Source organism: Trichosurus vulpecula, chromosome 9 (assembly GCF_011100635.1).
Source record: "Trichosurus vulpecula isolate mTriVul1 chromosome 9, mTriVul1.pri, whole genome shotgun sequence".
Lineage (NCBI taxonomy): Eukaryota > Metazoa > Chordata > Mammalia > Diprotodontia > Phalangeridae > Trichosurus > Trichosurus vulpecula.
In genome coordinates, this window is record NC_050581.1 from 82,536,478 (window position 1) to 82,550,808 (window position 14,331).

Sequence of the window (14,331 nt, forward strand, 5' to 3'; positions counted from 1 at the left end):
GAGAAGGCAAGCAATTCAACATAGGTTATACATGTGCAGTCATGCAAAACACTTCCATAACAGTCATGTTGTGAAAAACAAAGTTTTTTAAAACAAATATACATGACCCCACAAAATAACACATTGGCTATGGAACTCTTATTCTGCATCTTGAGATCCTTTACCTCTGGCTCACATCTCTTAATTGGCAGATTTAAGAGTCTTTTCTCTATCTTCATCTCTTTTGACCTCTCCGTAGCATTTGATACTGTGGATCTCCTTCTGAACACTCTCCTTTAGGTTTTTGTGACACTCCTTTTACGTGTCAGACTGCTCCTTCTCAGAGGCTCTTTCTGTTGATTAGTCATCTATGTAATTACCACTAACAAGGAATGTTGCTTATGGCTCTTTCTTGAGCCCTCTTCTTTTTCCCCCTCTATACTCTTTTGGTTGGTGATCTCATTACTTCCTTTGGATTCAGTTGTAATCTCTATACAAATAATTCTCAGATCTGTATAGCCAAGTCCAGGCTCTCTCCTGAACTCCAGTCTCATAACACTTACTAACTTTTGAAATTCTTGAACTACATGTCTCCAAGGCACCCCAAGTTCAGTGTGTCTAAAACAGAACTTGTTATGTTTGCTCCCGAAACCTTCTCTCTTCCTAATGTTCCTACCACTGTCTGGGGGCACTACCATTCTCCAAGACACCAAGGCTCAAGGACACGAGGGTGATATTTGACTCCTCACTCTTTTTCACCCCACATTACCAATTTGTTGCCAAATTGTGTCATTTCTATCTTTACAACTTCTTTCATCTACATTCCATTCTTTCCACTTATACAGACACCACCCTAGTTTAAAACCTCCATTACCTCTTGCCTTTACTAATGCAACAGTCTTTTGGTTGGTCTTTCTACATCAAGTCTCTACCCATTCCAATCTATCCTTCACTCAGTTGTCAAAGTGGTTTTTCCTAAAGTATAGGCTGGACCATGTCACTCTTACTCAATAAACTCCAGTTGCTCACTATTGCCTCCGGGATCAAATAGAAAGTCCTGTGTTTGGTATTTAAAACTCTTCATAATTGGGCTGGAATTGGTGAGCCAATCAATTACCCTGCTCTACTTAGAGTGACATTATGCTCTGATAAATGTCAGGTGAGAGCAATGAATAAATCAATGAGAGATGTAAATGTGGCCTAAGAATCTCTACTGAATCAATTACCATTTCTATGCTTTATACTAAGTGGGGAAAATCCTTGATCAATTTAGAAATCCTTGAAAGCCACTGGATGAAAGGGAGTAATGTTGCACAGGAGCTGCTGTGATATTGGCTGAAGAAACCTGGTCACTCTCCGGGCCTTTTCTAAAAAAGCAGTTTTGTGCCTGAGAACCTAGAGAGTCATTCTAGTCAGTTCCTGTGAGGAACACAAGGAGGAGAGAAGAGGAAAGAGAGGAAGAGGGAGATGTAGACATTGTAGAAGGGAAGGATTAAGGACCTGGAGAGCTGGGGCAGAGAAGGGGGAGAAACTGGAGGGAGGAGGACCACTAGCCCCAGAGGAACCTAGGTGCAGAAGACTCCCAATGAGGCCATTTGACATACCATCTCCTCAAAGACTTAGGGAAGTTCAAAGAAAAGGTCAGGTCTTTCTCCATTTTTCCTTCCTGATGTGTGACGGTTATTAGATACTAACTTTTTTTGCTAACTTCTTTACCTAAACATTTCTGGTAATTTGTATTTTGTCTCAGCCACAGAGGTTGGCTAGAGATAAATAAATACAAGGTGTCCAGAACGTCTTAGTGTGATTTTAAGCTTTAATAGTAATTGTTTTAACTCCTTAAATTAAGGCAGAGAATAGAATTTCTGTTGAAATGGGTGCTTTAAGTGACTGTGATGGTACTCATGTTTTGATTAATATAAACTCCCTAAAGCAGCAGAGTAAGAAGCTAAGGGGACTTGAGGCCTGCACCTGCCTTCACTGCTGCTAAACAACCTTTCTAGTTTCCATACAGTTTACTCCCTTCCAAGTCCTCTCTACACTGGTCTGCTTCCTGTTCCTTGTACATGATGCTCCATCCCCCATCTCGGTGATGAGGCACTGTTACCCATACCTAGAATGCTTTCTCTCCTTATCTCTACCTCTTAGTTTTTCTGGTTTCCTTCAAGACAGCTCAAATTCCATCTTCTACAAGAGGCCTCTTTCAGTTCCCCCAACTACTAGTACTTTCCCCTCTGAGGTTACATTCCATCTACTCTGTATAAATGTTGTATGTGTTGAGTTATTTACCTGTTGTATCCCTGATGGAATGTGAGTTCCTTGAGGGCAGGGATATTTTTGCCTTTCTTTCTATCCTCAGTGCTTACAGCACACAGTGCCTGGCATAGAACAAGACTTAATATATAATTTTTGACTGACCGACTGATGTAGCTTAGCTTCTAATGAGGACAGTCATAGAAAATGAAATTGGAGATCATATCTACGATCAAGTGTCATTTTCATGTTCTTATAATTTTGCAGTTTAATCTATGAAAAGGAGTTTAACTCAAATAGTTCCCAACTATAATACAGTGAGCAAAAGAGAGTTTCCTCCCCTTCAGGAAAAGGAGAGTGTGGAAGTAGCTTCTTTATCTGGCCTAAAGTTGAATGGGAAAGAAACCTTATTAGGTCATCTCTAAATTTCATATTTAGTTACTCACCCAATTCCGAGTCCTAAAGAGGTGACTTATAAGTAATTTCAGTTTCCAGAGAAAGTTGGTCTCAATGGATAAAAGCAGCATGAGGAAAACAAAGCCAGAGACAATCAGTGAGGTCATAAACCTTCCAATTCCTGGACTTTCCCATGCATAGAAATCATCTTCATACTTTATATCTGGGGATATTGAAAGGAATTATATTTATTTTAAAACCTTGAGATTCTTTCACAATGTTTAGTTACTGTAGTTAAGAAAGGTTCCCATGTCATTTCCCAAAGAGGGACCTAAATGACTTTGAGAGAGCAAGGCAAATCATTCACTGCAACGACATTAATTCACCTCTATCCCATCCTCATTCTCCCTCATCTGTATGGAACATTCAATATGGTGATGCTGGGCTGGGTCCATGGAAGAAGTAAATGTTTTGAGAAGGGTTTTAGACTATGTACAAAAAAGTCAATATTAGGTTTCTGAAAGGGAAAGATACCTAAACTTCCTTCATCTCTTTTCTACCATTGCAATACCAGTTTTGTTCGTAGCAAGGTTCTTTGCATTCTACTCTTTCATGGTGTTCTAAAACTAAAAATATGAACTGAAGACTCCCCAAGGTTAATATTAGAGCTTAATAGTACTATCATTAACAATATTTCCAAGCTACCACCATAATAGTAAATAAAGCGGGATCTTAGAGTGCTTATGAGTGGGAATGCAGACGTGGTAACTTGTAATGCCCAACTACCACTCCTAGGAATCTTCAACAGCAAAAATGCATTAACATTCTTATTATTTTCCCTTCTGCCTAGTTTGCAGGATGTTAAGAGAAAAATCTGCCTCTGGTTAAGTCTTTTGGATAACAAGGACACTAGCAAGTTTGTCATTGTTCTAAAATGCTCAGCCTTGACCTAGAGGCCTGAAAGGGTTAACATGCTTTGGTTTTTAGAAAACCTTCTTCTCAATATCCAGGAGGGCATATTGTCTTAAGCAAAGCTGTTTAATAAATGCTGAATTCAGTTGCTCTGTGAGCCTTGGACCACTATGAATTTACCTCGTGTCTCTCATGGGGCCCAATGTGTTTCATAAAAATTTCCCCCCATTGTAAAAGTTACTTCTAAACTGACAGTAGTCCCTGATGACTCTGCTCCCTTAGAAGAGAGAGAAACAAGCTTTACCTGTACCTTCAAACTCCTCCTAAATAAGCAGTAAACAGAAGGGATTGCTTCCATTGGCTATGGTCAGAGTGGGGATGGGTGGGCTGGATGGATACTCACCTTCCATTTCACAATGAAGGGCTGCAATATTAGAGGAGGTGCAGTATTTCCTGGTCTCAAAGTTGCTGTAGAAACTGCTGAGGCACATTCCTAAGCTGTGGTTAGGTAGTATGAGGAATAATCTATCCAGAAGTTCAGAGAGTTTTTCCAATTTTAATACTATGAAGGAAAATAGTATAGATTAAATCATTTTGTTGTTGTTGATTCTTTGTGTAAATTGTGACTATTGACTACTTTCTTCTTGAAACTCCTTCCTACTGTGACATGACTTTAACTGGATCTCCTCCTATCTCCCTGTTCCTTCACTGGTTCCTTTCTCCTCCCATCCCCTAAGTCACCTTCTTTATACTTTGAAATATTATTTACTTCCATGGCTTCCACTACTACTTCCATGTAGATGACTTTAAAATTTGTATCTCCAGTCCTGACCTGCCTCAAACCTTGGACCTGTTGGATGTCTCTTTTCTGATATTCTGCTGGAATCTCAAATCCAACATGTAAAAAAAAGATGAAATCATCATTTCTCCCTCAAAACCTGTTTTTACTTCTGACTTCCTTGCGTCTATCACTGTTAATATTATCCTCTCAGTCTCAAATCTTGAAATTTCACTGTTCTCTCTAATCTTGGCCTTAAAACCAGGAACTATTTCCAGCCCTTGTACTATATTGGGTATACTCCTGGTTTTTCTTGGTTTCCTCATCACATCTGCATAATAAAATTCTAAGGGAGAACTGCCAACACAATCTCCAAACACTGACCTCAAAATGTTTTCTATAGGTGATGCGCCTGGCTTATGTGATTTCAGTATGAAGGGGTTGCTGCATACATCACAATGACCTACATTCCTAAACCAACGTTAGCAGGTCTGCTTTAGTCCTATGGTCTAACTTTTGTGAAGCATAGACTTTATTTGACGTTAAGGGACTGGTTTGCTCAGTGATTTTCCCTTACCGAGCTGATTATTCTTTACTTGCTCATTATTAACCCTGAGAAATGACTTGGTATGTGTTTGTAGGGAGGAAGTAAAGGCTGATCCCCTTACCATGGATGCTTGTGACATAGAGGATGATTAAGGTGATAATTCCCGAGAAAAAGTTGAACATGATGAGTCTTATGAAGGCAGTGGCACCTGCCATGAAGAGGAAGCTCATTAGGTACATAAGTGGAATGATGGACCAGCCGTACAACATTAACATCAGCAATATATCAGCAGGGTGGTTGTCCTCAGTGAAAGCTTTTACATCAAAGATTTTGAACACCCCCTGGAGCACAGAGACACAGTTTTTAGAGAAGTGGTGATCAAAGAAAAAAAGAAATTAACCCAGAATAGCAAAATGAGATATCGATTCCCTAGAGGTTGGGGCAGCAAGGGGGAAAATATATGGGGATCTAGTCCTAGATAAGACCACTTCTGTTTCTGTGAACTCCAAGGAAGTGAACTTCCTATTACTGAGCAAAGGCAAAAAAGAGCACCTACACTGTATTTATTAGCTTCAGAAACAGAGACTGCTGAATCAGTTTCTAGATATTATTGGCCGAAGGGAAAACTAGTGATATGTAGGAGAATCCACCCCCACACATAATACTCATTACTCACCAGCAGCAGCAAACAGGGAATGAAGAAGACAATGAGATCCCACAACAGAGAAGACAGCCAGAAATGAACAACATAGACTCCACTGACAAACTGGATGTGCTTTGCCTTTATGACTCTTTCACTAACTGCCATGATAGAAAATGTACTGGCCAATGAGCCCATGCCATAGAGCATGTTGACAGCAATGTCAAATCCATTATAGCCCCTGCAAGAGACAGAATAGATAGAAGAGAGATACCATAGCCTTGGTTAGTAGGGAAAAAAAAGAATTTCTATTAGTAGCCATGTTCTAGGACATAACATGTAAACAGAATTTTAAAAAATAGCTGCATATGGTAAAGTACTGAGGTTTGAAAAACTCAACCCCCGGAAAAGGGAAGCTACACACACCCAAAATACTGCTCCTTTGCAGCTTGGACGGAACTTCGAGGCTGAGGATGATTGAAGACAGTAATGGAAGCTTGTGGGCCAGAAAGAGACTTGAATAGAATATTGTCTACCACTGTCACTGCCGTGGCAGGAGTATGGTATGCCTGATTGTTGAAGAAAATGGTGGTTAATGTGTGATTTCCATGTTGTTTGAAGGAAATTGCTACAAGGCAGTGCTCATTAAAGCCTTGCCCCTCGCTTGCCTTAGAAAGCAGTTGATCTTCCATGTTTTCTAGAAAAAGAAAGCAAAATCATTCATTTAGACAATGCATATTTACCCTACTGGAACTGGAAACAAAGGAGTCCACCAATTGAGCAATAGTAAAACATTATGTTTGAGGCTGTTGGTTAGGTGGCCCTCCAACACTGGCTTCTCATGGCCCTTGACAACTCCAGCTTCAATGTTAGGCACAGGTCTCACCTCCTAAGAGGATAACTGGTAAGAGAGAAGGGAGAGCTGCTTCATATTCATTTTGTCTTTTCTATCAATAAAAATGGTTCTTGAATTAGAAATGGGGAAAAAATGGCCAATATGGAATTTATACCCAAGATGAGTAAGGGGCCAATAAGAGCAATTAGCTGTTCCTTAAAATCATCTGGTCTAGATCAACTACATCATAAAACATTAAAAGAGTTGGTGGGTGTGGGGTGGAACCTGAGTTGTTTTAATTGGCATTTCTCTTGTTTTTACTGATTTGCAGCATTTTTTCTCATATTTGTTGGCAATTTGCTTTTTTTTTGAGAACTGCCTATTTATATTGCTTTTGTTCTAATATATTTGAATCCATTCTCTATATATCTTAGATATTAGACTTAACAGAGAAACTTGCTTCCAAGATTTTTTCCTCAGTTTCCTTTTAAATTATAACTGCTTTTTGTTTGTGCAGAAGCTTTTTGCTTTTTTGTGTAATAAAAATTGTGTTTTCTTTTTCTTCTGCAATCCCCTCAATTTTATGTTTTGTCAAGAACTCCCTATATATCAATTCAAAAGCTAATGCCTTCCCTGTATCCTTAATTTGTTTATGCTGTGATGTTTTATAGAAAGTCATGTATCTATTCAGAGCTTAATGTGGTATACATTGTTCAATAGATGGTCTAAACCTAATTTCTGCAAGACTGCTTTCCAATTTTTCCAGCGATTTTTGTCAAGTAGTGAGTTACCTGAGGAATTGGGGTCTTTGAGTTTATCAAATATTCTGTTGTTGTGTTCATTTGCTTCACAAATTTGTGTACTTAACCTATTCTACAGCTCACTTTTTTATTTCCTAAACAGTACCAAATAGTTTTGATGATTATTTCTTTATAAAATAGTTTGAGATCTGGTAATGGTATGGCCCTTCCTCCCCAATTCTTATTTGGGGGGGATTATTTTTCTGAAGATGCTTGATCATTTATTACCCCAAATTAAATGTTATTATTTGTTCTAGTACATAAAATAATAATTTGGTAGTTTGATTGGTATGGCATTGAACATTATCATTTTTATTATGTTGGTACTGTTCAACCCTAAGCAATTCATATTTCTCTAAATATTAAATGTAGTAGAATTCATATAATTTTGTGTGTGTCTTTAAATTTAATTCTTAAATATTTTATACATTCTGTAGTTGCTTTGAATGGAATTTTCTCTTTCCAGCTCTTCCTGTTGGGCTTTGTTGGTAATATATAGAAACCCAATGATATATGTTGGTTTATTTTACAACCTGCCACTTTCCTGAATTTATTGTGAAATTAATTTCATTCAATCTCTCAGGCTTTCTACAACTTCCTATCATCTGCAAACAACAAAAATTTTGCATCTTATTTTCCTATGTTTATTCCCTCAGTTTCTTTTTCTTGTCTTACTGCAATAGTGGGCATTTGTAGAACTATGTCAAATAATAATGTCAATAATGAACCTCCTTTCTTTACCCTGATATTAATGGAAATGCTTCTACTATTTCTCCTTTACAAATAAAGCTGGTTTTTGGTTTTAAATAGATGCTATTTGCCATATTAAATACATATATATATATACAATAGACAAAATATATAATATTATATGTATATGTATAATATATAAAATGGTTTTAGATGATGTCAAAAGCCTTTTCTATATCTATTGATAAAATCAATGTGATTCCTATTCATTTTAAGTTAATATCTTCAATTATCTATATTTTTCTTATTTTCAAACCAACCCTACATTTTTTATATAAATTCAACATGGTCAAAGTGTATAATCTTTTAAATGTGTTGCTATATCTTCTGTCCTAACATTTTATTCAAGATTTCTGTATAATTATCCAATAGAGATCCAGTTCTAGTTTTTTCCCCCTCTTTACTTCCTTCACCCTGGTTTTGCTATTCTTTTCTGCATCACTGAAGAAAATGGATAGGAGCCTAATTTTCCTAGTTTTTCCTAACTGTTTATGTAATATTAGAATTCATTGTCTTTTGATAGAATTGATAGGATTCACTTATAAATTAATGTGGTGCTTTTTTCCCTTTTTTTTTTTGCTTTGGAATCCTATTTATGGCTTGTTGAATTTCTTTTTTTTTGAGATCTGATTATTTACATCCTCTCTTTCTTTCAGTCTTAATACTTTTGTAATTATTCATTCATTTCAATTGTCAGTTGTCAATTTTGTTGGTATATAATTGAGAAACTATTTCTAGTAATTTCTTTTTTCAATTTTAATATTGACAATTTGTTTTTCATTTTAAAAATTCAGATTAGCACACACTTTATTAGTTTTTTAAAAATACTGATTTATTTGTCAACTCTTTTTTATTATTTAAAATTTTATTAATCTCTTATTTGACTTTTAGAATTCCTATTTTTGTCTTTAGTTGAGGTTTTTTGATTTATTGCTTTTCTAGTTTTTTAGGTGCATGGATCCATTCTTTCTCTTTTGTGTTTGGAAGTGTTTATAGATATAAATTTCTTCCTAAGGACTACTTTGGAAGCATCTCTAAAGTTTGGTGTTTTGTCTCACTGCTGATTTTTTCTTTGATGAAATTATCTATTATTTTTAGAAAGATTAAAAAGTATCTAGATAAACCCTTATCAAGTATACTGTGTCAGACATCGTGCTAACTTCTGGAATACAAATAAAAAGCAAGGAAGATAGTCCCTGTCTTAAAGGAGCTTATATTCCAATGGGACAAGAAAACAAATAAAGGGGAGCTAGAAGACAAGGTGGGGAATATGCATATGGTGGCATGATATGGAGATGTCTGGGTAGTGGCATGGAGGCTTATCCTGGGCAAAATAAGGAAATGGCTCACCTATTAGAGGCCATGGGCCCTGGGGCAGAGTACAATATTCCAGTTGGGGAAAGATGGTCCAAGTGTGGGTACTTTGGTGTGAAGATTATTTGTTCTTTGATCATTCATTTTTTTAGGATTAAATTATTTAGTCCAGACTTAAGTTTGAATGTTTTTTATATGACCATTTATTTTGAAGTTTATTTCGTTATGCTAAATAAAGGCTGTATTTAGTATCTCTTTTTTTTTTTGAGATGGGAAGGCAAGGCAATTGAGGTTAAGTGACTTGCCCAATGTCACACAGTTAGTAAGTGTGTCAAGTGTCTGAGGCCAAATTGGAACTCAGGTCCTCCTGACTCCAGGGCTGGTACTCTACTCACTAGTATTTCTGCTTCTATGCAGTTGTTTATGAGGTTTTTATGACTAATATATTGTCATTTCTTGTAAAGGTGTCACAGACATTTGAGTTTTATGTATGTTCCGTTTATTCCCATTCAGTAATTTTCAGAGATCAAGAGTATCTAACCTGTATAAAATTCTACTTAGGTCTTTCATTTCTATCTTGCTTATCTTTCTGTAAGACTTATCTAGGTTTAAGAGAGGTATGTTGGAAATCCTCAACCAAATAGTCTTGCTATCTATTTCTATAATTTGATTATTCTCTTTTAATTACACAGAAATTAAGCCATTCAATGCATATGCATTAAATATTGATATTATTTGTCTGTGGTGCCTTTAAGCATAATGTGGTTTTTTTTGTTGATCTCTTTTAACTATGCTTATTTTTAATATTGCTTTGTAGAGACATTTCTTACCCCTGCTTTTTTGTGTTTCCTTAGAGCACATTAAATTCTACTCTAAAGTGAAGGGAAGCTTCATTATATATCTGTGAATCTTCATGTTTCAACTGTTTCTTGTATAGCACATACTCTGGGGCTACTCTCCCAACATCCATTTGCACTAGTAAGTTAAGTCCCCATAGGGCAGCTACTTGCTCTCTGAGAATTCTAGGGATGGACTTGGTTTTCTAATGCTACATTTTACAAAGCCCTACAGATATGCTTCTCTCAATGATTATTATCTGGACTTAATTAGCTTTTAGAAAGGGGTATTTATTAACATTTGGATACTATAGTAAGAAAAATTGGCACAAAATATCCCCTACAAAATCTATGACATTCACCCATCAGTATACACAAAGTTCAGGGCAAAGAGGACTAAAGCTAAGAGAACATGGAGCAAAAGTGTAACTTATAGCTCCTGGAAATCTCTTTTCCCTTTTGTGGTGTACTCATAAAGTTCCCCTTGTGTGATACATAGCTTTTCTGAGGGGTTCCTTGTAGAAAATTTACTTTTTCTCATTTCATTCATTCTGTCCTCAACTCTTGATCAAGATACTACATTAGATGTTGGGGTGACACAACTAGGATGCCAATGGAAAGTTCAAAATCCTTTGTATACTTAAAAAACTCAAAAACATCTCCCTTTGGCTAGGGTTGGAGAGCAGAGAGGAAAATAAGACTGAAAGTGAGGCTAAAGTAGCGGCTCTTCATTTTCCTCCCAAAGCATTTTTTTTCTTAAATATTGGGTTGGAAGGTTTCTACCCTAAGCTACCAGATACTCAAATCCCTGAGTTCTAGACTGGTCTATTTTATGCAAAATCTATAGAGAACGAGTGAATATCTCCAGCCAATACTGACACACTTCTGTATGGTATCATTTCATTTTATACAATGGTTTTAAGGACTTCTAAATTAAGCAAGGACTTTTGATATCTATTATAAAACCTATATTGATTTAATAGATAATAATAATAATAATCTTTTTCATGCCTACTTAATATCTCTGATTGATTCAATCAAGAAGTTCAGGTCTATAATTAGTGATAGGGGTATTGGGAGCAGGGGCAAGAATAAGTATTTCCATGGGGCCTATCACATGCTTGAGTCACCTATTTGCTTTGCTTTCTAATCTATTCAGTTATTCTCTTCCACTTCATGGGTGCATTCATCAATTTCACATACACAAATATGATTGGTAACTGTGTTTTTCCCCCCATTATATCTGCATACTCTCCTCCCCACCCTTTTGCCCCTTACATTCCTCCTTTAGAGGCATATGAGGTGTTCAGGGAGGACAAGCACATGTGGTCTGAGGGGCTTGCTAAGCCCTTTTCAAGGCTTCTCATTTACTTTTGGTAAATGAGCCTTTCCCTTTCCCTTTCCCTCTACCTTTCCCTTTCCCTTTCATTCAACTCTCACCTGTGGGTCCAAGAAACTGCAGTATGCTCAGCAGCCACACCCTGGTAAAACTATCTTAGCAGACAGGCTAAACCAGGTTGAGGGTAACTGACAGGCCTCAAACTGGTCGGTGACTTAGAGGGATGTCTATCCCAAACATGTGAAGACTTCCCCTGGGGGAATGGGCAGATGAGAGCAATTTGTTCTAATCCCGTGAAGGTGGTAGAAACAGGAGCTGTGGAACACTTAGAGCTTGGTCAGATACTGAAGATACCAAGGCCATCCATTGCACCCCAGGCCATTGCTAGTCATCTTGACTTTTGTCTTGCCATTGGACTTCAGTGACTCAGAAAGAGAGAGTGAGGCTGAGGATTTTGTGCAACTCTGCCTCACTTGGATACATGTCCAAGAAGATTACTTCTATTATCGCATAATTTTCACCTGAGGGCCCATCAATAGTCTTTAAAACAAAACAAAACAAAAAGGTGCTTCCTCCAGAGATGGTTCAGCTTCCCTTGCTATAAGAAATGCTTTACTGTTTATAACTAGTCCCTATTTTCATTCCTTTTAGGAAAAATTTCCTCTTCTCCACCTCTTAACATAAGGGATAATACCTGTTCCCTTCCTTACATTTTTTCCCTCTTTGAAAGATAGTTTGAACAGACAAGAAATATTTTTTACATCCAATCTAATTATGAAGAATTTTTAAAATGTCTACTATGTGCAAAGCATTGTAGTAAGTTATGGGGATACAAATACAAAAACAAAGCAGTCTCATTTTCAAAGAGCTTGCATTCTACTGGGAAGAGAATGCACATATAAATATAAAATTAGTATAAAATCAATGTAAAGTATTAAGGGAGATAGGGTAAGAAGAATCAAAGAAACCCTACGTGGGACATGAGAAATGAGGAGACTTGAAGGGATCTAAAGATTCTAAGACGTGGAGATGAAGAGGGAAACTGCAAGTAGGTCAATTTGGCAGGAATGTAGACTATATCAAGGGGAATGAGGAACAATAAGTTTAGAAAGGTAGATGGAAACTAAATTGTGAAGGGATTTAAATGCCAGAGAGGATGCAAGAGGGCGTCGCTGGAGCTTCTTGAGCATGGGGGTAACATGAATATCTAGTTAAGAGATCACTGGTAATATTTCAGTTGAGCGTTAAGTTTGGAAATTAGATTATAAAAGGTTGAGAAGTGAAAGAGGAATGAGGAATAGAGGAAACAAGTATAGATGACTTTTTCTAATTTGGCTGTGAAATGGAAGAAGAATATAGTTGATAGCTTTAGGGGATATCAGACTCAAGTAAATCGTTTTTCTTTTAAGGAAAGAGAATATCTGGGCATATTCTTAAGAAGCATGGAAGGATCCAAAGAACAGATAGATAGAAGGATGAGAAGAGGGGAGAAAGGCAAATAGAAAGATGGAAAGGGAGATGGGAATGGGGAGGGAGGGATGATTGACAATGTAAGATCCTGGAGGTGGGATGAAGTTCACAAGTAGAGAGGCTGACCTTGGTAGGGAGAAAGGATACTTCTTCAGAGTGAAGGAAAAGAGAACTATAGATGATGTTGAAGGAATTTGAGGTGTAGAACTGTAGAGAAGAGGGAATTCTCAGTTACAATTTTCTCAGAAAAGTATGAGGCAAGATGCTCAATGAAAGGGACACTTGCACTAGGTACACTCTCTTTCCTTCCCCATCTTGAACCCTTGATATAATCAGTTTCCTTTTCTTATCAAAGCTCTTGTCTTGCCAACCTCAGCCTTGAATCACTCCCATCATCTGCCTTTGCTTCTATTCACATCATGCTGCTTTCAGAAGCTAGAAAAACTCATGAAACTGGACTAGCTGGATTTACTACAAATTTGTTACCTAATCTTAATTGGATCCTCAATACAGCAAAGCAAGCCTTTTATTCCTCCCTAATTGATTCACTACCCTACTCACCACGGCGGTTTTTACAAACTGTTTCATCCTACCACAAACCTCTTATGGGTCCTCTTGTCCCTGCTCTCTGAGCTCAGAAACTCTTGGCTCCTTCCCTACTGCCTACAGATATGCCCATGTCTTAAACTCTCCCTTGAACTAACTATCTTTACTAGCTATTGTCCCATATTTCTCCTTCATTCTGTGGCTAAACTCTTTGAGAAGGCTGTCTACAATCAATGCCTCTACTTTCTGTCCTCTAATTTTCTCCTTAACTCTCTGCATTCTAGCTTCCAATCTCATCATTCAGCTAAAATAACTATCTTCAAAGTTACCAACGATCCTTTAATTACCAAACTAATGGTATTTTCCTCAATCTATCCTTCTTGTTCTGTTGGTAGCCTTTGACACTGATAATCACCCTCTTTTCCTTGATACTCTCTTCTCTAGGTTTTTATGACACTACTCTCTTCTGGTTTTCTTTTTACCTGACTGCTTCTTCTCAGTTTTGTTTGTTGGATCTTCATCCAGGTCACACTCATTAGAAATGGGTGTCCCTCCTGGGCTGGTAAATATTTTGGAGTATATGGGGTCTTTCTTATTGATGCTTTCCTTGGGGTATAAATTCAGTATGGCATCTCTGATTTCAAGGATCATTTTTAGTCACTTTATTTGCATAATTCCAAATTGCATTCCAAAATAGTTGTACAATTTCACAGCTGTACTAATAACATATTAGTGTGCTTATCCTTTTACAACCCCTCCAACACTGATTGCTGCCAACTTTTTGTAATTTTTCCCAATTAGTAGGATGTGAGGTGAAATCTCAGGGTTGTTTTGATTTGCATTTTTCCTATTTTTAATGATGTGAAGCATTTGTTCATGTGATTGTGAATATTTTGCCATTCTTTTGAGAACTGTTTGTTTATATCCTTTGGCCAC

The 14,331-nt window shown here is 37.1% G+C and overlaps 1 protein-coding gene across 1 annotated transcript in view; it reads right to left on the reverse strand.

The window, feature by feature from the left end:
• LOC118831416 (ATP-binding cassette sub-family A member 3-like) overlaps nt 1-14,331 on the reverse strand; it is a 183,452-nt gene that overhangs the window by 32,341 nt on the left and 136,780 nt on the right. The window contains exons 20-24 of the mRNA XM_036738755.1: nt 5,932-6,202; nt 5,542-5,746; nt 4,987-5,206; nt 3,944-4,102; nt 2,679-2,851 (exon numbers count right to left, since the gene is read on the reverse strand). Coding sequence (XP_036594650.1) covers nt 2,679-2,851; nt 3,944-4,102; nt 4,987-5,206; nt 5,542-5,746; nt 5,932-6,202 — 1,028 coding nt within the window. The remainder of the gene's footprint in view (nt 1-2,678; nt 2,852-3,943; nt 4,103-4,986; nt 5,207-5,541; nt 5,747-5,931; nt 6,203-14,331) is intronic.